Source organism: Lupinus angustifolius, chromosome LG15, assembly GCF_001865875.1.
Source record: "Lupinus angustifolius cultivar Tanjil chromosome LG15, LupAngTanjil_v1.0, whole genome shotgun sequence".
Taxonomy (NCBI): Eukaryota; Viridiplantae; Streptophyta; class Magnoliopsida; order Fabales; family Fabaceae; genus Lupinus; species Lupinus angustifolius.
Genome location: NC_032023.1, coordinates 8,934,009 through 8,960,315, shown reverse-complemented (window position 1 = coordinate 8,960,315; position 26,307 = coordinate 8,934,009). Strand labels below are relative to the sequence as shown.

Here is a 26,307-nt window from a genome sequence, read left to right as displayed (position 1 = left end):
GTTGTGCTGGTTTGCTAATTCAATTTCTTTTCTCAAGACCAATTTGATTCATATTCTATATATTATGTTTTGTTGCTTGAAGTTAAAAACTACTGCTATGAATGCCATCATTATCTTTCTAAGACAATGAATCTGTTAGTCATAGATCTGCAGCTACAGTCTTGACATTGTGAACTGCATCTGACTTAAATAGTTGTTGCAAACACATTACATGAGAGAAGTGATAGGAGGAATTCAGAGCTTTGTTTAGGTATGGGAATTTCAAATGCAAGACTGAAGTAATGTCGTTGCAGTGACCCCAGCTTTGTGTGTAGGAAAAAAATAGTTAATTTCTGCATGATGAGACAATTGCTATGGGCTTAATTCTATTTGATTGCTAAATTTGACTGTTGTTGGAAAATGATGGTATTGGTTTATAGATTGTTTCTATGCAAAACAAATGAATTACACCAATGAATTTGAGGTGTAGCAATTGGATGTCTTTATGTTTCTTGAATTTGTTTTGTAAAATTTAAAAATCACCCAGTTCCCCCCTCCCTGCAGGTTGAATCCTGGCATGCAAGGAAACTCCTGAAATTTATATGCTGAAATTGTTTTGGATATTATATTGGAATTGAATTCATGGAATGAAACTGTAATATTCTTATTTGTCACTTGGTATTCCCCCGAACATATGCCTAGGGGCTAGGTACAGTAATATGGTTTCGTGTATGACATGTTCTATTTGATGTTCGGCACTATCATGACACAACACAACTAATGGTGGATTTACTATGATTTTGTTTTTGTAATTTGTTTCGAGTGCATGATTTACAGATTCGATATGCTTATGAGTTGCTGACAAATCCTTTATGGAAAAGAGACTATGACATATTTGGCATTGATGAACAACTTGTGAGTAGTTTCTTTTGCATCCTTCAAAATTATGTCTTTTTTCAATGATGTGCCATGAGTATTTCACTTATCCCTGAATTACCATTATCTCATTTTTTTAATTTATTAAATGTGATGACTTGATGGTAGCATATTATTGAGAGTGCTAGCAAGCATTACGCTGGGAAACGTGTTTCAGAACTGGACCTCCCTTTACTAGATGTCCCCACTCCTGGTTAGTTAAGACATCCATCACAACTTGTAGGAATTTACTGAGGTTTATTTTCTAAGGATTTGTGACAAGGAAGTTTTTTCATTGACGCATACATCCTTTTTACCACTCAGGGTCCATTGATCATTCCTCTAAAGTAATTAGCACAAGCGACTTCAGGTCCATATTTCCAGATGCAAAGCCATGGCTAATTCAGGTACATGTAGAATATGATGATATCTAGTAACTTATGTGATCCCATTCTAACTTTCTCCAATTATACTTGTTGTTATTAGATATAAATAGTATTTATGAAGACATGATTTTTATATTAGAGAATAATAGTTAGTAGTAAGCTTGTAAGCTTACTATCTATGCTAGGCAATTTGTATTATGCCTACTATGTACGTAGCTAATGCGTTAAGTATCTGGCCTGGGGAGTATGTTCGCAAGAATGAAACTCAAAGGAATTGACGGGGGCCCGCAAAAGCGGTGGAGCATGTAGTTTAATTTGATGCAAAGCGAAGAACCTTATACAGTGCGGGGGGTTCTATTTTCTTATTAATGGGAATTCTAGGTATTGGTTTATATAGTTCTAATGAGCCAACATTAAATTTGGAAATGTTAACTACCCGATCATATCCTGTAGGACTCGAAATAATATTTTATATAGGATTTCTTATTGCTTTTGCTGTCAAATCACCAATTATACCCTTCCATACATGGTTACCAGACACCTATGGAGAAGCACATTATTAGGTTAAGTCAGGATGTTCGTCTTAGGTCCAACTCTATAAATACAGCTAGCCTTTGTAACAAACTAATCTTTCCAATAATAGAAAAGAGACGTATTCAGTTTTCAATTCTCTCTCCTCCTCCCACTTCTATCTCAAAGAGACGATTACGCCATCCATGGCTAGCACTGATGATCTTGGGTTCTCGTGATGACATAATATTATATCACTACCGACAACAATAACAACCAAACCTTTAGTCTCACACTCTCACTAGGTGGGGTTGGCTACATGGATTGAATGATGTCATAACTCTCTATTCAAATCATGTCCATCGACAAAGTATTGTTCTCTAAATTTTTCATAATATTTTCTCCTTTGGTTTTTATTGGTCTCTCTATCTCTACAAATAGGACTAATCTCCATTTAATCTACTCTCTTTATTGGGGTTTCGAACGTCTACTCCACACATACCCAAACTACGATAAGGTGTGATTTTACCATCTTTTCTACATAGGAGCTACCCAAACTTTATCTCAATTGCATTCATTCCTAATCCTATCTTGTCTAGTGTATTCATTTAACGCAACATTCTCATCTCTGACTATATGTGTTGGATGCTATAGTAGCTATACATAACTGGTCCTAAGCTCAGATAAAAGGTGAATGTTGTATTAGATAGTCAACAATGAATATAAAACTTTGTCGAATCTCTATGGTATGGATCATAATATATATCACGAAAAATAAAATGTCTAAATATTTGTGTGATTTAACTATATGTTGGTAAATGATTTGATTCCACACATGTTGTCTTAAGATTTGAAAACTATGAATTATTTTTGGTAATATTTGTAAATCAAGAAGGCATTCACTAGTTTTAATTTTAACCCAAGTTCACTTTTTGTCACTGTACTGTCTCTCAAAAAATAGATTCCATTGATCTTGCTTTCAAAGAGTCTTCTATATCACTATTCTTGCCTGATGAGATATTCTGATATCGTTACCTATTTCATTATTTACAAGTTTCTGACTCAGATATATTTTCTGAATGTTGATCAGTTGTATTCATTGGGGAGCAATCGTTCTGCCCACTTTTCTGAGTCCTGGAATAAGATTGGTATGTTTTATGAACTTAAACTATAGCATAACAAAATTATTTTGACTATATTGCTATAGGGCATGAAAATTGTATTTTTACTATTTTCAGTTTATACATAGGAGCATTTAATTTTATTTAGAGGGCGAGTCTTGATGCGATAGTAAGGTTCGTTGCCTTGTGACCTGGAGGTCAATAGTTCAAATCCTGTAAACAACCTCTCCTCACAGAGGTAAGGCTGCATTCATATACTTTCCCCAAAACCTACCAGTTGGGTGCCTCGTGCATTGACCTCCCTTTTTAGTGGATAATGCTTAAATGGCAATGATAGGAAAATGTCTCTTCTTTACAAATAGGTAAAAGAAGTATGTGAAATATGAAAGTTTGTTTCAGAATAAAGCTAGTTTCTGCTGTATTCAGCATTTCTCTCTTGTTCCACCCAACATTGGATCTGTTCTTAAAAACAAAATATGAAAAGGCAGGAGAGTAGTTTTTTCCTTTCATAAAGAGAATTATATGTTTATGTGTTATTCTTTAGTTTATTAACTCATCTTAGTCACCACTTTAATATGGATATGATTATTCTGATTAATTTCTTTGTGGTCAGCTGCTCTATTGCATGCGTTCACAAATATTGGTGTGGTCGAACTTGGTGAGGTGGAGCTTGCTGTACACCTTGCTGATAAAAGATCATCAGGAAAACCATTTTTCAGAAATGGTATGTTCTAAATGCAATCAATTTTATATTTTCTGCCTTTTGTTTATCTTACAGGATATCTATCAGAACAGCTATTGCCACATGGCCTGGTTTAAGTATTTAACTCGTGAGAATTTCCTTATAGCAAATCTGTTAACTTCATTTGTCTACATGTACCGTTAAAACAGATTTGTTGTTATAGTTTCCTTCTATGTTGGTTAATGACAAATACAAGATGGTGTAGGCCTGACAAGGGATTTGAAAGAATGATTTAATTTCTAACAAAAACCGGTAACGAAACCAGAAACTTTGGGTAGTAAGGGCAAAGCCAATATGTAAAACACACAATTGCATAATTGAATTTCTACATGTTAGAGAACTAAGCTATCTTACTATGAAAGAAATACTTAAGTATAGTTAGAGATAGCTAGAAGTGTCAGCTATTGGCAGCTGGAAGAAAACAGTTAAGTTTTCGTTATTTGATATTATGAATTCTCATTTTACAAGTGTACTACACTAATACAGATGTCAATAGTTGACAGTACAAGTGTAGAGCTGTCAATAGTTGACACTTCTAGCTATAAATGGCGGCCTAGTGTATAAGGCTCCACTTAGTGTGATCCTGGGAGGGCAGATGTTCACAATCATTGCAAGCGAAGAATCTGTTTCTAGAAATGAACCCACGACTTATAGGTCACAAGGTAAGCAATCTTATTGTTGCGCTAAGGCTTACCCTCTTTAATAGTGAGCTACTCTAGTTCTCTAATACTATAGAATACAACAAATCACTCTCCTTTACTATTTGAATACAATAATTTCAATAAATTAAGTACATTAAACTCACTAAATGATTTTAGACCTATATCCTGCCTTGGTCGTCCATTGCGGATAGCAGTCGACCCCAAAAATACTACAGCGTGATAATGGGTACTGTAGTAGCTCCCACAGTTAAGGTAAACAAATTATGTAATCTATACCCTACAAATATAAATACACAAATACTAAAATGAGAGCATTATCAACATTGTTTCTTGTGGGTTCAACAACACATCAATAGGAGCACTATTGCGAGTGGGTGTGGCAGTGAGAGGTTGTGATGAGGCCATGGTTATGCAATTGCAAAGTGAGGGGAATGAGCTTTGCCTGAGAAGTGGGTATGTGGGAGATCGTGAACAGATTGAGAGGAAGAAGCTTTGCCTGAACAAGAGAAGGATCTGAAAGTGCAGATTGAAGAACATATTTTGCAACTTCTACGTTTCACTGCTTCTGCAGTTAACTGCTACTTCTGTTCAATGAGTTTTGTTGCTTTTGTTCACGTGCTTCATATAAGGGAAAGAATGGTAGGGTTAAATTACGAAAAAACCTAAAAAACATTTGCCACATATTAAAAAATAAGGGCAAAAAGACGGGTTCCACTTGCAAGAATGTTGGAGCAGGTACTAACCCGCGATATCGTCACGATTTGACCTCTGATAAGTGCGGTGGCCATCTGCCTTTCCGTCGTGTGGAAGGGTCATAAGTGACCGCAACATCGTTATCCCAGACGATAGCATGCGATTGACTACCCAGTTTGCTACAAAGACCATTAATTAATAATGAGATATGATAAAGAAAAATTAAATGAGATGTAAGAAAACTGAGTGGTTACCTTTTCACTTATTAAGTAATCTTCAAATATTAAAATCACCCAAGCAAGCAATGTAGAAGAAAATGTCACACTGCTACAAGTCCACAAAGCCACTAATATTTACATTTTGATGCCATACACATACACTAAATAAAGAATGATGATGCTTACTAGGTAATACACAATGCCCACTGCCCTGAATGTTTTCAGCATGTTTGAGAGATGAAATCTTTAGTTACTGTTTACCACCCAAAGAGCTACCTCCTACCTGCCATCCCGGACTATTGTTGAGGGTTTTGCTGCTACTGGAAATGGGATGGTTGTTGTTTACAGATGAGTAAATTTTAAATAAAGGAATTGGGAAATTGTAAGAGCCGAATTTGGAATTTTAAAGGTTTGAATTATTAGAGTGCTAGTCTAAGTGAAATCATGCTGAAATGGCTCATGCCATAACTGATTTGAGGGGGGTTTCTAGAAAAGGTGCTGATAGGATAGTGAAATCATGTATGCAGCTATAGAAATTGTTTCGTGCGGCAGCTGCCATCACTGATCTGTCTCCCAACAAGAAATGGGATATATGGTCATCTGAGTAATTATACTGGAAATGCATTTTCTTAGAAGTGTGAAGTTGTAGAATTTGGCAGTAATATTACTTGCTTTACTATACACATGTTTTCTGTCTTAGCAGAAGAGGAAAGTATGCGCTTTGTCTTAACCTATTGAACAATTTTATCCAGGAATTCCATCAGTTGTTGCCGTTCCTCCTGGATGTCATGCTGCAAATTGCTTAAGAAGGTGTTTTATTGTTTAACTTGGACAATTGCACATTGTTTTTTTCATTTTCTGTGCTTAGGATACTTGCATAAGTCATTCTATTTCTGTTGCATGGAATTTACTATGTACTGTTTATTCCCATGTTAGGTTCCATGGCGAGCTAACCGTTGACACGGTTACAAATTGGTTTGCAACAACTGTATTAGCTTTACCTCAAATTAAGTACTACTCAAAGGAGTCACTGGTAATTTAGTCAAACTCTAAAGGATCATCTTTTTCCTAATTATGTATGGTAATGGCAGTGTTCTTTTGTATGTTTCTGTAGCAGTGATGTGAAATAAGGAAGTTTTTAAATAAGGGGATGCCTGTCGTTAATTATGTTTCAATGTCTACCCTCTAATCCCCCTTTTTCTTGAATCACTCAATCACTACAGAATAAGCTGAATGTAGTGTTTTTTATACCTTACCAAAACAGCTTAGCTCTGTAATTATGGTCATCTGTTTTTGTAATTCGAAGTAAGCTATAGTTAATTTTTAATTTTAAGATAACTACAATAGCAACAACCATGTCTTGGTTCCTAAATATTTCCATAATGCTATATTTATAAATATTGTCCATTGACAAAGCATTGATTCTTTCTTAATTGCTTTGTTTCGCCTATGGTTTTTCTTGCCTAATTCTAAGTTAAAGCTTTCTGGTCTCTGCAGCTCCTTTTACTATAAGCTTTCCTAAACACATATAAGTTACTTCAGACACGTACCTATTTTAGAAACAAACTCAATGGCTTTTCCTATCTTTAGCTCTTCTTGTTAACCTTACATTATATTAACTCCTATCATTTCCAATTATAACTTTAATGTCTGTCGGAAATCATGAGCCAATTTGGCTCATCGTAGATCTAGGTAGTCAATTGTAGACAGCGGCCAACCCCAAAAGCAATATAGCAAGATAGCTGGGCAGTGAATATAACTAATGGAAAAATACAAGTAATTTACCCTACACATACAAAATCCACATAAATACTAAAATACACCAAATTAAAGAAGCAGCAGAGGAGTAATGAAGCAGGAGTAAAGAAATGGGTATGTGCAGTAGGGAAAGAGAGAAAGACAGTGTTTTAGCTTGGCAGCAGGCACCAGGGAAAGAGTGAAAGGCAGTGTTGTAGCCTGGCAGCAGGCACCAGGGAAGCCAAAGCATTTTTTAGGCCTTGCAGGAAGACTGGATGAGAGTATTGCAGCAGGCAGCAACAGGGAGGGATTAATGCTGTAGGCAACAGCAATAGGGAGAGATTATAGTGCAGCAGGCAGCAACAGGGAATGGATTAATGCAGTAGGCAGCATACACTAGGGAAGGATTAAATTATTAATTCAGCAAGCGTGTTTCTGAACATGCAAAGAGAAAAAACAGGGTATGTTCAACTTTATGCAAAAAAATGTATTGCAGCAAGGTAAGAGTAATGATATTTCTGTACGTGCAAAAAGAAAGAAGGGAAAAGATTTTTGTTATTGGCTCACTGGTTCTGTTACTTGTTTTTCAAGTGTTTATAGAAGAATAACATCATATGTTTTAAAAGAGGGAAAAAAGTGGAAGAGTTTTTTATAAAAAAATCCTAAAATCCGTACCATTACTTAAAAAATAAGAGCAAAAAAGACATTTCTCATTTAAAAATTAGTGTTTTATTTACCATCAACTTGTAGCGGGTCTTGGATTGTGAAAAGGAGCGCGAATTGGAGCACAACTCGACTCGTGATGGCAAGCTGCACCGCTATCAGCCATTTCATCATGAGCAGGGGCCATCAACCTCCATGATTAGAGATCATATAATACCAAATTCACTATATTTAAGTATATTGGATCAATCATATAAAAGGGGAATTGGCGGAGATGTAAGCCCCATTATTCAAGTGAGGTGGATCAAATTGCAGAGTGCTTCAGATGTTATATGTGATAGAAATGTGCTACTGAAACTTCGGAGGAAGATAAACCTCACAACTATAAGACCCCCAATGTTATATGGGACTGAATGTTGGACAATAAAATATCATCAAAAGAATAAACTCTATGTAATAGAGATGAGAATATTGTATCAGATGAGTGAACATAATGAATAAAGTAGGATTAGAAATAAATGTATTAGAGAGAAAGTTGAAGTAGCTCAAATTATAGAAAAGATGGTAGAGTCGCGCTTTATGTGTGGAGGAGGTCATTAGAAGTCCATTAAGGAGAGTAGACCAAATGAAGGTTAGTCCAATTTTAAGAGGAAGACGAAGACCATAAAAAATCATAGGCGAAACGATTAGGAAAGGTTAGTATTATAATTACAGTCATTGAGTTGAATTTATTTTTTCATAGGTGGCCCATTGCATGAGGCTCCGCTTAGTTGGATTTGAGGAGGGTAGATGTATGTAGTCTTACCTTCACTTATAGTGATAATTTTTTTGTGATTAAAAAAATGTTTTTGAATTTATGTGACCCAAATGCGGTCGCGTTGCGATCCAATGCAGTCGCATCATTGTAATTCGGTGTCACAACACAATTGTAGAATGGTGTGGCTACAAAGGTCACTGCAACTACAATATTGTAGCTGCATTAGGTGATATAGTCTACAATTTGAGACAATGGAAAGATTTATAGATAAATGTTTAGTCTACGAATATGATATATGATAGATCATTATGACATTGTCTAATCTATGTTGTTGTCTCCACCTAGTGAGATTAATAATTGGTTGTTGTCAGTAATCCTACTTCATTGTTGCACAATATAATCTATCTTTGTTTTCCTCATTGTAATTTTCTTATTGCATTTGCTTGTGTGAAGTTCTTTATGACTAATTTGAAGTTTATTTTGAATTCTACTTATATTTCAGGTGTCAGAATTTTTTGGAAAAAGTAGTCATTATAAGGTACAATTTCCTTGCTTTATTATTTCAATATGCTGCTTTCTGCATATTTTCTTCCTTGATTTTTCATAGAAATTCATTCTCATAATTTTGTTGTTGATTAAAGTCCGAATGTCTTATTGATATTAAGTTGTCAATTATTTGTTGGAGAATTGCAATTTTAGAAATTCCCAGGGAAAATGTTTCTAATTATAGAAATGGATTAGCAGTTAATAAGGCAAACTAACTAACCACGAAAAAAGAGGTGAGAAAGAGGATCAGGAGAAAGAAAAAGAATGAGAAAGAAAGAGGTGAGAGAAAAAGTGTAACCGTAAATTGTTTGGTAGAAGAGAAAAAGAAAAGAAAAAGAAGATAGAGAGAAGGATTTTATCTCTCCACCTACGGAATAAACAATTATATCCTTAGTCACATTAATAATACTTTTCATTCTAAATTAAAAATAAATATTATTTTAAAATTTTAAGAAGTATAATGTTAATAGTAAATATATAATTTTAAACTAAAATTGAAAAATTTAATTAAATAAATTGGTTAATATTTAAACATGAACTACTTTAATGGTGATGAAAACACACAAAAAATAATATTTTTAGGTCTATGGGTGACTCACAATGTATATTTGGAGAATAATGAATATAGTAATAGTTAGATGATAGTGAAAGAAAGAGGGCAAACATGTCAAGATAAAAAAGAAAAATGACACATTTTAAGATTAAAAAAAAGAGGTCAAAATTGTCAATATAAAAAAGAAAGAGGACAAACATGTCAAGATAATGTTTTTAGGTCCATGGGTGACTCACAATGTCGTATAAGGAGATATATTTGGAGATAAATAATGAATATAATAATAGTTAGATGATAATGAAAGGAAGAGGGCAAACATGTTAAGATAAAAATGAAAGACAACAATCATGTCAAGATAAGAAAGAAAGAGGACAAAATTGTCAAAATTTAATGTTCATTTTCTTCCCACAAGGGAGAAGAAGAGTTTTTGTATGGGGCCATAAATTTTTTCCTCCATCCCTATTCTCATCACTTGTACCTATCAAATGAGGGGTTAACATCTGTCGTCCCATACTTTGTGTCACTTATGGGATAACAAATGTTAACCCCAAATGAGAGAAATGACTGAACTCTTTCCTCTTTCTCTCTTCCTTCTCTCTTTCCTTCTTAAATCACCTCTACCAAACAAAGCTAAGAGTTTTAACTAGAATTTTCAATATAGTTTTTTGCAATTAATGAGAACTCAAGTTGGTCCAATGTTTCTAGGTTAGGAATGTTTTCAATTCATCATTTAAACTGTTACTCATAACTCAATTTCCTTGCTTAACAACTGCATTCAATTACACTTTTCAAAAGTGGGTGTAAAATTAGTTATCTGGTAGTGCCTTCTTATTCTTTTTGCTTTTGCCATGTCTTTGGTGAAATTTATTCGGATACTATTGACGCATAAAACTTAAGTTTCCAGTATAAAGCAGTAAAGCATCATATTTTTTTGTTTGCATTTTGGTACCGCTCAATCCTTATACATGACTTTCAGCATCAATAATTCTTTAGTTAAATGATGTTCTCAATAAATGTACAATTGGTTGATATTAATGAGTTGTAGAAAACACCTTTTAGTCACTAAAGGTGGTGGTAGTACATATTACATAGAAGCAAAGAACAAATTATTAACACTGATATTTTCTCCTATGTCTCAACTAATCATTGAAGGTAAAGGTACTTTTTTACTCAGAAACAAACATCAAATTTTTTTCTAGGTAGTCAATTGCATATAGCAGAGCATAGTAGACAATGCCAAAAACACTATTGTGAGATAGTGGTAGCGGGATAGCCACTACAAGTAACTAAGAAAAAAAATACTAAAGTAATTTAAAGTCTACACATATAAATACACAAAAATACTAAAATATATCAAAGATATAACTTACATCAACATTCCTAACATATAACCAAAATAAGTGTAAGCCTCTAAGGCTTTATAAGTGTATTATAATGTGATTCCATTCCCATACCATATCAATATTGTTTCTAATAAGTTTCAACAACACATCATTGGGAGTGAGTGTGGCAGTTGAAGATTGAGATGAGGCCATGATTGAGGGATATTTAGAGAAATAAGTGGATATATACAACAAAAGTATTTCTGGAGTAAAAATGAGTAGTTCTGCAGAATTAGGAATAGTGAGGTAGAAAGGAGTGAGGGGAAGAAAAATACTTTTCAGTTTTTGGGAAGAAGTAAAAAATGAAATAAATTCAGAATGTGTAAGAGAGAAAGAAACAAAAGAGTTTCAAATGAGGGAAAAAAATAATGTTTTAGTTTTAAATGAGGGGAAGAGATAGAGAAAGAAATTAAATGAGGGGAAGAAGTAGAGGAAAATTAAATGAGGAAAAGAAATAGATAAATAAATTGAATGAGATAAAGAAGTGAAAGAGTTTTTTTTTTTTAAATCAGAAAACCTTAATAAACTAACCTTAAAAAGGTAAGGGAAAAATAGACTTTTTCCATTAAAAAAATACGGTTTCACACTTTCACTTACCTTCAACCTCTAGTAGCTTATGGACTGTGAAATGGAGGCAGACCAATGACCACCGTTTTATCGCAGGGAAGGGCTGGCGACTTCCGTAACAACGCTATCGCACTGCTATAGCGTGCGATTGACTAGACAGATTATTTTAACTTCGATATTTTCTCTTTTGTCATGATTTTTCCTCCCTAAAATCAGTAAATGAACAATAACTTATGGTTAGACTATTTGACTAATATACATTCTAGGCCCCCAACATTTGGCCCCTTCTTCTGTATAGGATATAAGTGATCTGGAAGTGGTCTTTCTACCGGATTGCTTTTTCACTCTTGTAATGATTTGCAAGCAACCACAAGTGGCAAATAAACCAGAGGTCCTGGGAGGGGAATGGAGCTCTTTATTAGAGAGGAAGAACCAGGAAAAAGAATTGAGACACATAGAAATGGAAGCAAGGGGAGGGGGGATCTGGCACTCTAAAGCACGGATTCGTTGAACACCCTCGCGTGTCGGTGTCCAACACGGATACGTTCGAATTCGTGAAGGATATGTATCCGTAGAGTATCCAAAAATTAAAAAAAATAAAATAAAATAAATAAATATCAAGACACATATCAGATTCGTTTTCAATAAAATAGGATAGGATAGATTCATTTTCAATAAATACCAACTTATTTAAAGGTCACAAAGACTCATACCGTCACACCGCATTGACTCTCCGATAGTCAGTCCACCATACCGACTCTCCGATCCACAACATCACCGTCAAGGAGGAGATGAAATTGATACTATTTATGTTTCTAGGGCTAGACAATAAGCAATTTATGAATTATTCTACTATATTTTCTAGTTTTAGTATTTGGAATTTTGGAGGACAATGATTTTCAATTTCCATTATATTTTCACTTTGGATATTTTAATTTACCCCTTTAATTGTATCATATTTTATGTGTTTTTTATTATTTTATACACGTATCTTTGAACGTATCATATTGTGTATTTTAGAAAAAATGCGTGTCGACGTATTGGATATGTATCGTATCCGTATTCATGCTTCATAGGCATGCCAAAAAGCCAACAGAAAGAAGCTCATATTAAGGAGCTGGCCTATTTATTCTTTGCTCACCACCAATTTCTAGCCCTGTTTAATTTCCTTTCCTATTGATAAATACCTATTTACCCCCAACACATTTTTCATTTCTATAATTTAAGTTGCTAAACATAAAAAGTTTTGCCTAGTGTACAAGACTCCCACCTACTATTAATGAAAGTAGATTTATGCAATCTTATCACTGCAAGTGAGAGGTTATTTCAAATATTTCAGCTTGCAACCTTCTAGTCACAAAAGGCAGCAATTTTACCTTTGGGTCGAGGTTCACACTCTTACTTTACTAAAAACATTTTTTATATAATTAATGAATTGCTATAAAATTATTTAAATCATTTATAGTTAATCTTTTTTTTAACAACCACACAATATTTATTGTTTCTATATAACTAAAATTCATGTGTTTTTTATTCATATGTTTCATAGTATAAGAATAAGTGACAAGTTTAGGCATTTATATGTCACTGAATTTTGTCATCCTACATTTTGAGCTTTCTCAAACACAGACATCTTGTGCCCAGGTGTATTAGGGTGGAAGTTATTGTTCATTTACTGATATTAGCTGGTACAACAGTTTCCGCATGCTGCATATCAGCTAAGATAGCCGGCACGAGGTTTTCTGTGAAGTCACTGTTACATCTGGCAGTTCTGTTATACTTACTCTTAAGCAAACCGATTCAATTAGTTATTAACATTAATAGTTTGATTCAACATTAGGTAGCTAATGCCATATACCTGTATCAGAATCGCTTGACAGTTGAAAATAATATTTGCACTTTCAGAGTGAGATCTACTCTAGTTTCTCTCTACATTTTCCATCACCTGTTAGTCTGAAGCAATTAGCTGGTGCATGCCATGCTTGTATCTCATTTTTTCTTTAATTTTCTATAACCACTGAATGTTGTTCTTTGATTCTGTAGATCTATATTTAAATTTATCTGATTTAATTAATGGTTTAGTTTTTGTGGACCTCCCTCTTATAGGTGAAAGTCATATTTTTCTCAAATGGGGAGCGTGCTGCTCCATTTATACGACAAGCAGCTAAGGACTATTGGGCTTATGCTTCATTTGCATTCATTTTCTGGCGGGAAGAGGAATCTTCCTATTGGCAGGGAGCGTAAGTGGCGATTTTCTCATAATCTAAATGAGAAAAACATTATTCTACTTGTTACACAGTTCATATTGAAGATGGTGCCAGTGATATTTTATTTTATTGACCAACTTAGTGATTCCTTGCCTTTTCTGGTATGAAGTATTGAATTTGTTTTTATTTATTTGTATTTTGACAGATTTGGGGTGGAATCAGCACCTGCTATAGTATTTCTTAAAGACCCAGGTGTCAAACCTGTTGTGCACCATGGTCTGTCCCCTTTTCGTCATTCTAGTTCTTGAGAATTATTTGACTTACTTTTGCTTTTTGTTTGACTGATTGTCTGCATTTTCTTGTGCAGTCTCAGTTAACAATTCATTGTTATTGAATATGATGGAAAATAATAAACAGCAAGGTAAGCTTAGATTTATGGGTTGGGAGGTGATACTGCCAGGATTTATTTGAATGGTATATTGGAGTGAAATGGTCATGGTGGAGAACCTTTCTATGGTGACTCCACCAACATCAACATTTCTTATCCTAAAATGGTGAAATTTCCGGTTTTGAAATAACCCATAGATTGTTTCAAGAATAAAAAAATAATTCATCTCAGAAGAATAAGATTGTTTACATCTACGCTGTAAAACTTCAGGTTGTAGAAAACTTTAGTATCTAGTTCATTAGAGAAAGAAATGAAGGAAAAATAGAGTGGACCCTGAATGCTGAAGTTGTGAATCTTGACCAATTTTTGGATTTCATCTTAACGCGTGTAACCTTGACCACTTAATTAACCTGAGTGTTAGTCTGTTGGCATACTAAAAGTGCTGTTGGAATACTAGAAGTGTTGTTGGAGTACCATGTCATTATCAAATTGTGACTTTGTGATTCATATACTTGCCACTATGTTTGGTTCAATATGACTGTAGCTGAGGGGGGAGAAGGGGAATGTTTTTAATTAAAATCTGTTGTTCGGCTCAATATTTTGGAGGGGAGAAGAGGGAAAATTTAAATACAAAAGTCCATCCTCTCCAAATGATGACTTACTTCCGATAATGGGGGTTTTCGGAGGGAATGGAAAATGACTAGAGGATACTTTAACTCCCTCTCAACCTCTCCTCAACCAAACATGGGGAGGGAAAATAAAGATTATTATTCTCCCCTTCTCTTCAAATTTATTAACCTAACGAGGGAATGATATTTTTGTTCCACTTCCCTCTCTAGACACAGCCTCTTCACTCACAAGGGTAAGATTGTGTATATCTATCCTCATCAAACCCTACTAGGTGTAAGCATCATGCATTAGGCCTCCATTTTTTCCTGCTCTCCCTTCCCCTCCATTAAAATTCATTCTTTCCTCTCCTCTCCTCTGAATCAAAAACAAGGTTCCTTGTATTTATTCTGTATTAGTGAACTCTTGGGATCAATAATAGATTGGGTGATATTTAACTATCATCATTTGAGTTAGCAGGTGCTACTTCACGTTATACATAAATTACTTTCCATTTGATACACATTGGCCTGGTTTGTTTAATCTTAAAATAATGATTTTTTGAATGTGTAAAAAGTGATTTACTTTCTTATAGGTTTTGGTGAAAAGTAGAATCTATTTTTGTTCGGTTAAAATCAAGGAAATCAATTTTTACTTTAAAAGATGCTCATGTTAATCCAAAGCTACTCAAAGTTGCGTCTGATTATAACTAGAAATTTGATTATTTTGATATTTTTATTATTGAAGAGAGTGAGCCTTAGCGCAACAGTAAGAGTAAAGTTACTTACATTTACCCTCATTTTCATTGGAGCTTTCAAAATTCTTAACCTAACATATGCTAATATAACTGACTTTTTTTAACAAATGACAAGATTTTGTTGAGAAATAAAACCAAAGGGGATCATGTTATTATGTTCTAGGCATTATAATAATGACGTTCTGTATGTAAGTTTCCTTATTGTGCAGCTTTTGGTTATACTCAGAAATTTGATTATTTTGAGATTCTGATTATTGAAAATTCTTAACCAAACACATTCCAATATCTTGTAAGTGATTCATACAAAAATTGTTTTTCTTGAGAAATAATCCCTGACAAATGGGCAAATTATGTTATTCTATTCTTGGCATTATTATCATGAATTTTTGTTTGTAAGTTTGGTCCTTATTGTGTAAGTTTGGAGTTTAGGCAACTTATTTTTGAACCTTGATTAATCTGCTCCATTTTCTAATCTCCTCCCAATTTCTCCATCCAGAGCTACCCCAACTAAGGAGTGTCACATCAATGGAGCTCGGCTGCGATCCCCATGGCTACTCTCGTGCTGGATATGATACAGTTATTTGGTATTGTGCTGTTGCAGCTGGACGGCCAAGTCGGGAATTGAACAAAATGCGTGAAGTATGTATATTGTCTTAGATATAATTTCTATGCCATGTTCCATAAAGTCATTCATCATTTACATTATGAATTATGCTTATTTCAATTCTATAAAAACATTAAATCATGGTTGCCATTGTGATAAGACAGTCCCAAGGCCCACAATTCAGAAAGTGTATGTGAAGAGGAAGTTTAAGAAGAGACTTGAGTGATAAATCAAGTCATCCTCATATTAGTTTTATTATCAGCCTATTTTCCTTTGTAAATAATGAGTTGTCCCATTATAGGGTCCAGCTGGCATAGTCACCAATAAATTGTAATAGTGCGTTGTCAGAGTTAGTTATTCAGGAGGGAATTAGGAATTGGTTGGGTGAGGTACCTCAACCCTGGTTGTGGAGTCAGATCTAGATTCTCTCTCTAACTTCTTCTTTGATTTTCTCTTCTACCTATAGTTTTTTTATTCTAATTCATACTACTCTTGTAAGTACTATATTTGGGAGTGATTCTGATTTTGGAATCAAATTTCTTACTGAATTAAATACACTCACAGTTATACAATTTTGGTACCAGTGTTATCACTGGTATCAGAGCACCGATCCATGTGCCTAAGCTGCGCAAGTTGATCTGAATCAATCTGTGAATGGTTGAGACGCAACAGATGGCTAAAAGCGTGGAAGTTTCTACTGCAGACCAGGAAGAATGGCGCCATGAAAGTGAGGCCATTCACGCCATAATGGAGTTGTATGAAGCGCGAGTTTTATGCGTAGAAGAGAGAGCTCGATCGCCAGTGGAGCGATTGGCCGCGATTCAGGCACGCCTAGCGTCGCGAAAGGAGGCGTAATCTGAGAATGAAGGTGGAAACTCATGGAAATCTATAGAGATTCATGGAGATCTATGGAGATTCCATTATTTTTGGATGAGGATACATATGGGTGGACACAGAGGATTGAACGATATTTCCAACTGCGTGAGACCCTTGAAATTGAGCGAATGCAAGTTGTTTTGGTAGCCATGGAGAATCAAGCTCTAAGTTGGTTTCAATGGTGGGCCCGATGCAACTCCAACCCATCATGGGAGGGATTTAAGCTTGTTGTGGTCAGAAAGTTCCAACCTGCAATGGTACAGAATCCTTTCGAACTATTGTTGGCCTTGAAACAAACTAGAACAATGGAGGAGTACGTAAGAATTTGAAAAATATGTGGGGGCATTAACTGAGATTGATCATGCCTGTGCAAGGGGAATTTTTATGAAGGGCTCAAGGAAGAGATTAAAGCAGAAGTGAGGGTGTTTGAGTTGGAGACATTAGCTGAAGTTATTCACAAGGCCTTCTTGACTGAGCAAAAGTTGGCAGTCCAAGAACAGAAGCCTAATTATGCCTCAGTTAGGACAGTAGGAACCTATCGTGCTCAAGGTGTTGGTAGGGTGACACCTCAGAATTCCAATTACAACCTTGATAAAAGGGTCGAAATTAATTTGGGAGTGAGTTCTACAGGCAGTAATAGAACTGTGCAAGGAGGTGATGGGATTAAGAGCAGGGGAGGAGAATATAAACCCTTGACAAGTGCTGAAATGAAGGAAAAAAGAGAGAAAGGTCTATGTTTTAGGTGTGATGAGCCCTACTCTAGGGAGCACAGATGCAAGAACAAACACTGGGGAATGTTAATTCTAGAAGAGGAGTAGGAAGACAACCTTGTAAACGAGGTAGTCCATGAAGATGAGGGGTTCCATTCCCTACAATTATCACTGTGTTCTATGACTGGTTTCACCACTAAGAAATCTTCAAAGGTAAAGGTACCTTACATAACATGGCAGTGGTTGTTTTGATTGATTGTGGAGCTTCCTACAATTTTATCTCTCGCCAAGTGGTGGAAAAATTCCAATTAAACATTGAACGTACACTCTATTACATGGTTGAGGTGGGCGATGGGCACAAAATAAGGTGCAGTGGCAAATGTGCAAAATTACAGTTAATGTTGCAGGATTTGGAAGTAGTACAGGACTTCTACTTGTTTGGATTGCAAGGTATTGATGTGGTGTTAGGCTTGGATTGGTTAGCCACCTTGGAAAAAGTCAAGGCGAATTTTGAAAAGCTAGAGTTGATTGTAAAAAGGGGCACGGACACTTACATTATCGCAGGGAATCTCTCTTTACAGAACACTGAGCTGTCATTTAGTGCTTTTATGCAGGTCTTGCTAGATGAAGGTGAAGGGTTGATGATTCAACCAACCCCTGACTTAACCAATGAAAGAAAAGGACAAGTTCCTAATTTTTTGCAAAACATTATGAAGGAACATACTTCTGTATTTTTAGATCCACAGGGGTTACCACCCAAGAGAAGGTATGATCATGCCATACACTTGAAGGAAGGGGCTGAAGCACCTAACTTAAGGCCTTACAAATGTCCTTACTACAAGAAAACTGAAATTGAAAGGCTGGTGGCTGATATGTTGCAAGCTGGGATGATAAGACCAAGCATTAGTCCTTACTCCAGCCCTATTATTCTAGTTAAAAAGAAGGACGGAGGGTGGAGGTTTTGTGTGGATTATAGAGCTCTTAACAAGATCACCATTCCTAATAAATTTCCAATTCCAATAATTGAGGAGTTGTTAGATGAATTAGGTGAAGCCAAGGTGTTCTCCAAACTAGATTTGAAATCGGGTTACCACCAAATAAGAACGAAAGAAGAGGATGTGGAAAAGACAGCATTTAGGACTCATGAAGGGCACTATAAGTTTATTGTGATGCCTTTTGGATTGACCAATGCTCCCTCTACCTTCCAATCTTTGATGAATGAGGTACTTAAGCCTTACTTGAGAAAATTTGCTTTGGTATTCTTTGACGATATCTTAGTGTATAGTCCAGATTTTGAGACTCACAAGACATATTTGCAATTAGTTCTTGAAATATTAAGTGCCAATGAGTTGAAAGTCAATCTAAAAAAATGCTGTTTTGGGCAAGAAAGCTTGGAGTATTTGGGTCATATAATATCAGGGGGAGGAGTTTCAGCTGATGAGAAGAAGATTGAGACCATGAAAACTTGGCCAAAACCGACAGACCTTAAAGGCTCGAGGGGTTTCCTAGGCCTCACAGGCTACTATAGGAGGTTTGCGAAGGAATATGTGAGATTGCAAAGCCATTGACCGAATTACTGAAAAATGATAACTTTGTATGGTCTGAACAGGCAGGCTACCATAGCTTCTGAAGCACTTAAGACAGCAATGATCCAACTTCCCACTTTGGCAGTTCTTGATTTTTCTAAGGAGTTTGTCATTGAAACTGATGCATCTAGCCAGGGCCTAGGAGCAATATTAATGCAAGAAGGCAAACCTCTAGCTTTCTGGAGCAGAGGGTTATCACCAAGGGGCCAACTCAAGTCAGTCTATGAAAGGGAGTTAATGGTTGTGATCCAAGCTGTCCAGAGATGGAGACACTGCCTACTTGGCAGGCACTTTATGATCAAAACTGACCAAAAGAGTCTAAAGTTCCTCACTAATCAAAGATTATTCACGGATGAGCAGTGAAACTGATTGGGCTGGATTTTGAAATCCAGTTCAAACCAGGAGCTGAAAATTTTGTGGCTGATGCCTTATCCAAGAAGGAAATGTACTCTGCAATCTCCATTGTCACCGAACAGAAATAGAAGCATGGACTCAAGAGGTTCAGCAGGATCCTAAACTAGCTAAAGTGATTCAAGAGTTACTAGTAAATCCACAAGCACACCCTGGTTTCGAGTTTAAAAAAGGATTGTTACTGTATAAGAGTCGACTTGTGCTTCCAAAGACTTCCAATAAGATCCCTTTTATTATAGCTGATAACTATGATACTCCCATTGGAGGCCACTCGGGATATTTCAGAACATACAAGAGGGTGGCTAGCTTTATCTATTGGGAAGAAATGAGTAGTGATATTCAAAAATTTGTGGTTGAATGTGATGTATGCCAACGAAGCAAATATTCCACTTTAACTCCAAGTGGCTTACTACAACCTTTATCCATTCCCACTCAGGTTTGGGAAGATGTAACCATGGATTTTATTGGTGGTTTACCAAAGGTGATAAGATTGTCCTGTGGCCCACAATTCATAAAGTGTATGTGAAGAGGAAGCTTAGGAAGAGACTTGGGTGATAAATCAAGTCCTCCTCATATTAGTTTTATTATAAGCCTATTTTCCTTTGTAAATAATGAGTTGTCCCATTATAGGGTCTAGTTGGCATAGTCACCAATAAATTGTAATAGTGCATTGTCTGAGTTAGTTATTCAAGAGGGAATTAGGAATTGGTTGGGTGAGGTACCTCAACTCTGGCTGTGGAGACAGATCTAGATTCTCTCTCTAACTTTTTCTCTGATTTTCTCTTCTACTTATTGTTTTTTTACTCTAATTCATATTACTCTTGTAAGTACAATATTTGGGAGTGATTCTGAGTTTAGAATCAACTCTCTTACTGAATTAAATACACTCACAATTATACAATTTTGGTACCAGTGTTATCACATTGCTAAGGGAAGAAATCCCACGGTAGAACTAACATTTCAAAATGGAATGGCCTAAAAATCCAAGGCCTAAATAATGCTTAACTTTTATTTGTATTGAAAATCTAGGGATTCTGTTTGTGAATCTAATTCATCGAAATTCTGTCCAATAAAATGGACTAATTATAAATCTCTAAAATAATGAAAAGAAATATCGCAATAAATCCCCTACAACAGTTTATCTTAATAGTTATGATCAGGTTCCTGGTGAAGTAGACCCATGACTCTGGATCCAAATTTTGTATACTTGAAATGTAACAATAACTTAGTATTTTGAGAAGATAAGCATGTCGCAAGTCTTTTCATTATCAGTGATTAGCTTTGCAGATAGATGCATGGTTTTATTTAAGTAAATTATTTTATCACTATTCCTCAACAAATATGTCTTTTAAACAAATATGTATTCTTCAAATTTGTCAGATGTTTTAATTCAGGTCCATAGACTATGTGCAGGGTCCAACAAACATTGTCCAAGCATACTGAAGTAGACAGTTCATCTGAAAATCAAACCATAGCTCCAGCTCTGGATGCATTTCAGAGAAAGCGGTTGACATTTGCTTGGCTTGATGGTGAAAAGCAAAAGGTAATTATTTTCTTTCATTTGTTTAATATGTTCTTACTTTTGTATGTTCTTCTAAATAAAATTAGTCTTTTTTTGTCAATGAATTATGTGCTGATACTTTGCATTAGTGAATGAATTTGATATTTTTGCTTGGCCTGAAGGATTTCGTCAAATTTATTTGACAAGGACCATAGGCAATAAAGTAGCATTTTGATGGCTGTTTATAACATGTCAATTTGCTATTGTTATTTACCCAATGTTACAACTAAAGCACTATGTTGCTTTAGTTAAGTGTGTTATTCATAAGATCCTTTCATAAAACTACTCAATATTTCATGCTACACATTTGTAAATACCCAAGGGAAGATCACTTGCAGGTTTCGTTTTCCCATTTTATCACGAATTCCTGGAGACTACTTTTGTAAACCATTCTTGTTCTTCCCTTTGGATTCCAATGGTCCAGTGAAAGAGAAGGATAATAAAAAAAATCCCTTTTCTTTCTATTCATCTCTTCATTTTGAAACATCAGGTATCAATGTCCTTTTAAAAATGGAGAATATCTCTGTCCATTTTGTGATTCTCCAGAGAGTTTAATGTTTTTGGTATAAAATGTATTTACAGAACATTAAAGTCTTGGATAATTGTCTACCTTCTTTGGCATCCAATTTCAATTTGAACCCCTTACCGCATCTAAATTTTTTTTCTTTTTTAATGTAAATGAAGTGCCTTATCTGCTTGTGGTAGTTAGTGCGAGTGGAAGACCTAATTTCTGTGACCTCATTATGTACTTCAAGTGGGTGGTTACTTCATAATTCTTTCATTGCATGTTTGAATAAGAAATACTAGTATCATCTTTGCCATTTTTTATAGTGTGGGCTATTAATATACCTCATATTTATGTAGGACTACTGTCAATTTTACCTTGGTCAAGCTGGTGAGCATGCTTGTGGACAACCTAGGGGTATGACTGACATTCCTCAGTTATTTATTATTCGCTACCTGAGGAATAGTAGTAATGTTGAAACAAGGACTCAGGAAACGAAAAACTGGAAATCGTTACTTGTCCAAGATCTAGCTACTGAAAATGATCAAGCAGGCCAGTTTGTAGCTAGGTACAAGGGTTCAGATGACATTTCACAGGTTTGCCAATAGCTTTTAAAATTAAATTTTGCATTGCACACAATAGGGCTCTCTATATGGCGCTTCCGTTGTCTGCCGTTAGTAGCTTTACATTTCTTACGCATCTTATGCACAATGATGTTGATGACTTGATTTAATGATATTCTCAAATTTTCTTTTTTACCAGATAACGGAATGGATTGCAAGTATAATAGCAGATGGTGACACAAGAGATTTACCTTTCTTTGTAAGTCTATTTAACTTGTGAATAAGTTTTGTTAGCAAGCCTTAATGTAGGGCCCATATTCATTGTTGAATTAATAACTTGTGATGCTTCCTTTACATCCTTATTTATCTAATCATACTATCTAGAATTTAATGAGAGAGGTGTTGATGTAATTAACTATCTATAATTTAATTTTCTTCTTATGCATACCATGTCATATTTGCAGACACTACGAACTCCTAAGTTTTCTCCAGAGGACACAGAACCTATTTGGTCCAGAACTGCTCAAAATATTCCTAAAAATATGAAGCAGGGTATTTTGGGTGCTGTTAGTGGACTCTCTGTTTACCGGGATGATCCCAGAATTGGCCCTGCTTTGCTTCTTGGAGCTTTACTTTCTCTGGGTACCATATGGCTACGAAGGAACCAAAAAGTTCAGCCTCCTAAATCAAATCAACCAAGTCAACCAAGTTCCGAGGTAATTTTTTGGCTACACGTGGTTATCTTACATCTTTAAAATAAAACTTCCTAGTTATTTTTACTAAACTATTGGACTAATCCACTTGAAGAGTGTAACTAACTTTTTGGACAAAAAAAGCATTGGGATACTTAAAATTGGGGGTGAAGTTGGAGTCTCTCCAATTTTTCCATGTAAATACTCGTACCAGTACTAATGCATAGGTTCCCATTAGAATTCCACAATGGAGCGTGTTTGGATGTTACTAGTATTAGGATGGGTCCTCGTGTTGCAATTCTTTTAATGGAAAGGGTGAGCCTCGGCATAACGATAAAGTTGTTTACCTTGTGATCTAGTGGTCATGAGTTCAAATCCTGGAAACAATCTCTTCACTTGCGAGGACAATGCTATGCATATCTACTCTCTATAGACCCCACTTAGTGGGAGTCTCGTGCACTTAGCTGCTCTTTGGATAGGCAAGTCCAACTATTGATTTAGCTAATGAAGTAAATCGTAAAAACACGGAAATTATAAAAATAAGAGACATATTTTGGAAATTTTGATTCTACCAGAAAACTCCTTCCAACCAAGTTTATTAGGAAAACATTATTTTGGTTTTTAAACTTGATGTGTGATACAAGCAAAGACTAACTATCTCACTATTCCACTCTGGCAGGCGGTACCTTCCCAGAGTGAAAGAAAACAGAGACCAGCTTCAGGTCAGGTCCGTAGGCGACCAAACAAAAATCCGTCCCCTTCTATCACAGATTTGGAACCATCAGATGCATACCAGATGCCACTATCGGATTCTGACTGAGTTAGTTTGAATTTGGTTTCTCTTTCAAGGAAAAGAGGTTTTCAGGATACAATGTTTTATGGTATGAAGGAGAAGCACTTGAGTTGTGTTCCTGGTTGGAACTTATGATAGGTTGAAGATCGCTATGACATAAACAAGGATAATAAGACCCCTGGAAGGGTTGCACTCCTGATGTCAGTAATTTGAAGAGACTTGCATTTTATTATACGTATACAAATTATTTATTAATTGTCACTTCATCATTTTTGTTATATTATATCACTTTAGGAAATTAATAAGCATTAACTTTTTACTTTGTTTATGCTTTTATCTTATATTGTTTACATTAATTACTTAGATAACTTCTCTTAAAATTGAAATAATGTTGATAATTCTAATAGACATTATTTGTATAGTTTAGGCAAAATTTATTATTTTGCATTAATAATATATCTTCCTATTAAATTCTCTTATCCACAAAAAAGTTACATATGACTTGTAAACCAATCATTAACAAACAAAGTTTTACTATGTGACACATGTTACATTTTTATGATGTTGGAGAATTTGTGGGAGAATGTATCATTTTATATTAAGAGTGTAAAATGTATGCACTGACAATGTGAAGATTTATACATAGTCAGTGTATCATCCACCATTCATTTGCAATACTTTTATTTAAAAATCAATAATAACTAAAAATCAATGGTGGATGATATAGTGATAGTGTAAAAAATCTTTACACTATCGGCGTATATATCTTTTTCCCTTATATTAATACCTTTTACAATGATCATAATTTTTGTGCATTACATTAAAATGACAATTTTAATAAATTTCAACTACATTTTCCATAAACTAGTATGAGTTACATTTAATATATTATTTTGTTTCAATAATCGATTAAGAGGTTTTTATAAACTAATAATTGATTATGACTAAACTTTAATTGATTATCTTGTGCAGAGAAATAGAATTATAAAATATTTATGATTACCTAAGATTCAACAGTTATCCTATATAGTCTATTTTATTTTAGTTTTATTAATAGATTAGAGAAAAAATGGAGTGTTCTTTGTTCTAGACTTTTGTTATTATTTACACAAGAAGGTGTATATAAAAAACAAGATTTGCTAAAGTTGGAAAAGAAAGGAAATAGTTATATTTGAGATGAAACATCCTCAAATATAGGAGGTTGTGATTGATGTAGGATATAGTAGAAGTTATGAGGTTGTGGAGAATCAACTATTACCAAACTTATGAAGAAAGAATGGGAAGTTTTTGTTGATCTATTTTTATCAAATAATAAGAAAGATTAGTAAAAATCTTCGAATCAATCAAATGACTTGACGTAGTGTCATTCTTGATGTGAATAAGTATAAATCTTTGTCATTTTTTCTTTCTCTATAGTTTTAGATTCTCACGCTTAAATTTGTTAATTAACTGGATTACACATGATTTGTTTAGAATCTATTTGTGAAATTGAATCGGTCGACGTTGACATTAATTAGTCAATCTAAAAGCAATTTGAGTTTCATGATTTCTTTAATAATTATTTGCTTAATCTATTAAGTTGAAATTAATATTGCGTAATTGAAACTTAATTGAATGCTAATTGATTATTTGGAGTTACAAAAACAAAAATTTATTGACAAACCAACATTGTGAAAATTGAAGTAGCAAAATAGTCACACAACAACATTGTGAAAATAGTCACACAACAACATTGTAAAAATATCAGTCAATTGATATTTAGATTTAATTTTTGAATATTAGCAACTCTTTTTAAAACATTATTCTTATTAGTAAAAAAATGTAGTTGAAATCTAGTTGGATAACACTATAAGTAGTATATGTAAATATAAATGAGATGGAATGCTTTCTCCTTAAGAGTAATGTCTCACACCTATTGTCTAATTATACCTTTAGGAGAACATGATTAAGCACTCTAAAAGAACAATGTCATGAGGTGTATGCAAGTATGAGAAAAGAATGGAGGAATTTAGGTATAGGATTTTAATGAGTTCATAGAAAGTGTTTATAGAATATTTAGCTTCATTTTGTTCAATCTCAAACTCTCTTTGTCAACTCATTCACATGAAAGCCTATTCCCTTTAGCATGAGCCTTTCTGAGTATCCTCGATGTTATCAAGATCGTACCTCTCCAAACATCTAGTGCAGTTTCTCGTACCATCGTCAAATGGAACACACCACATAGCTCTTCATTACTAGGATGCATTTCGATATTATGGAACTTCTACACCAAAGATCACCAACAACCGCCATCTCCAGTACTCAATCAAGCTAAATCTTGGAGCTTTCTTGGAAAGCCTCGACAACTACCACCATTTCCAACTCCAACATGAATTGTTTAAAAAAAACTATCTTACTCCATCATAAAGAGTATACCCATCACACACACCTTATGCCAATGTCATCCAATGCACATGTCATACCCTACATCTCTATCAATGCATATGTTACACCTTGTACCTAAGCCAATGCTCGTGTTACACCCTGAATCAAAATCAACTAGTGCCCCCATGTTCTTTTGTGGATCATCTAGCAATTAATATCATTCACCATGATGTCACGTATACGTCATAAGGAT

General features: G+C 34.8%; 1 protein-coding gene across 2 annotated transcripts in view; it reads left to right on the top strand.

Annotated features, from left to right (window-relative positions):
• Positions 1–24,012, top strand: part of LOC109328312 — a 47,267-nt gene extending 23,255 nt beyond the window's left edge. Inside the window, exons 4-21 of one of the 2 annotated variants that reach the window (XM_019561724.1) lie at positions 817–894; positions 1,024–1,108; positions 1,219–1,301; positions 2,881–2,938; positions 3,525–3,635; positions 5,979–6,036; positions 6,163–6,259; positions 8,886–8,921; positions 13,538–13,671; positions 13,844–13,914; positions 14,006–14,059; positions 15,886–16,028; positions 20,979–21,119; positions 22,002–22,238; positions 22,405–22,464; positions 22,670–22,921; positions 23,577–23,732; positions 23,763–24,012. In XM_019561724.1, the coding sequence (XP_019417269.1) occupies positions 817–894; positions 1,024–1,108; positions 1,219–1,301; positions 2,881–2,938; positions 3,525–3,635; positions 5,979–6,036; positions 6,163–6,259; positions 8,886–8,921; positions 13,538–13,671; positions 13,844–13,914; positions 14,006–14,059; positions 15,886–16,028; positions 20,979–21,119; positions 22,002–22,238; positions 22,405–22,464; positions 22,670–22,921; positions 23,577–23,717 (1,839 nt within the window). In that variant the 3' untranslated portion in view covers positions 23,718–23,732; positions 23,763–24,012. Of the gene's footprint in view, positions 1–816; positions 895–1,023; positions 1,109–1,218; positions 1,302–2,880; positions 2,939–3,524; positions 3,636–5,978; positions 6,037–6,162; positions 6,260–8,885; positions 8,922–13,537; positions 13,672–13,843; positions 13,915–14,005; positions 14,060–15,885; positions 16,029–20,978; positions 21,120–22,001; positions 22,239–22,404; positions 22,465–22,669; positions 22,922–23,576 lie in introns of both variants that reach the window. The other variant, XM_019561723.1, reaches the window with a different exon arrangement.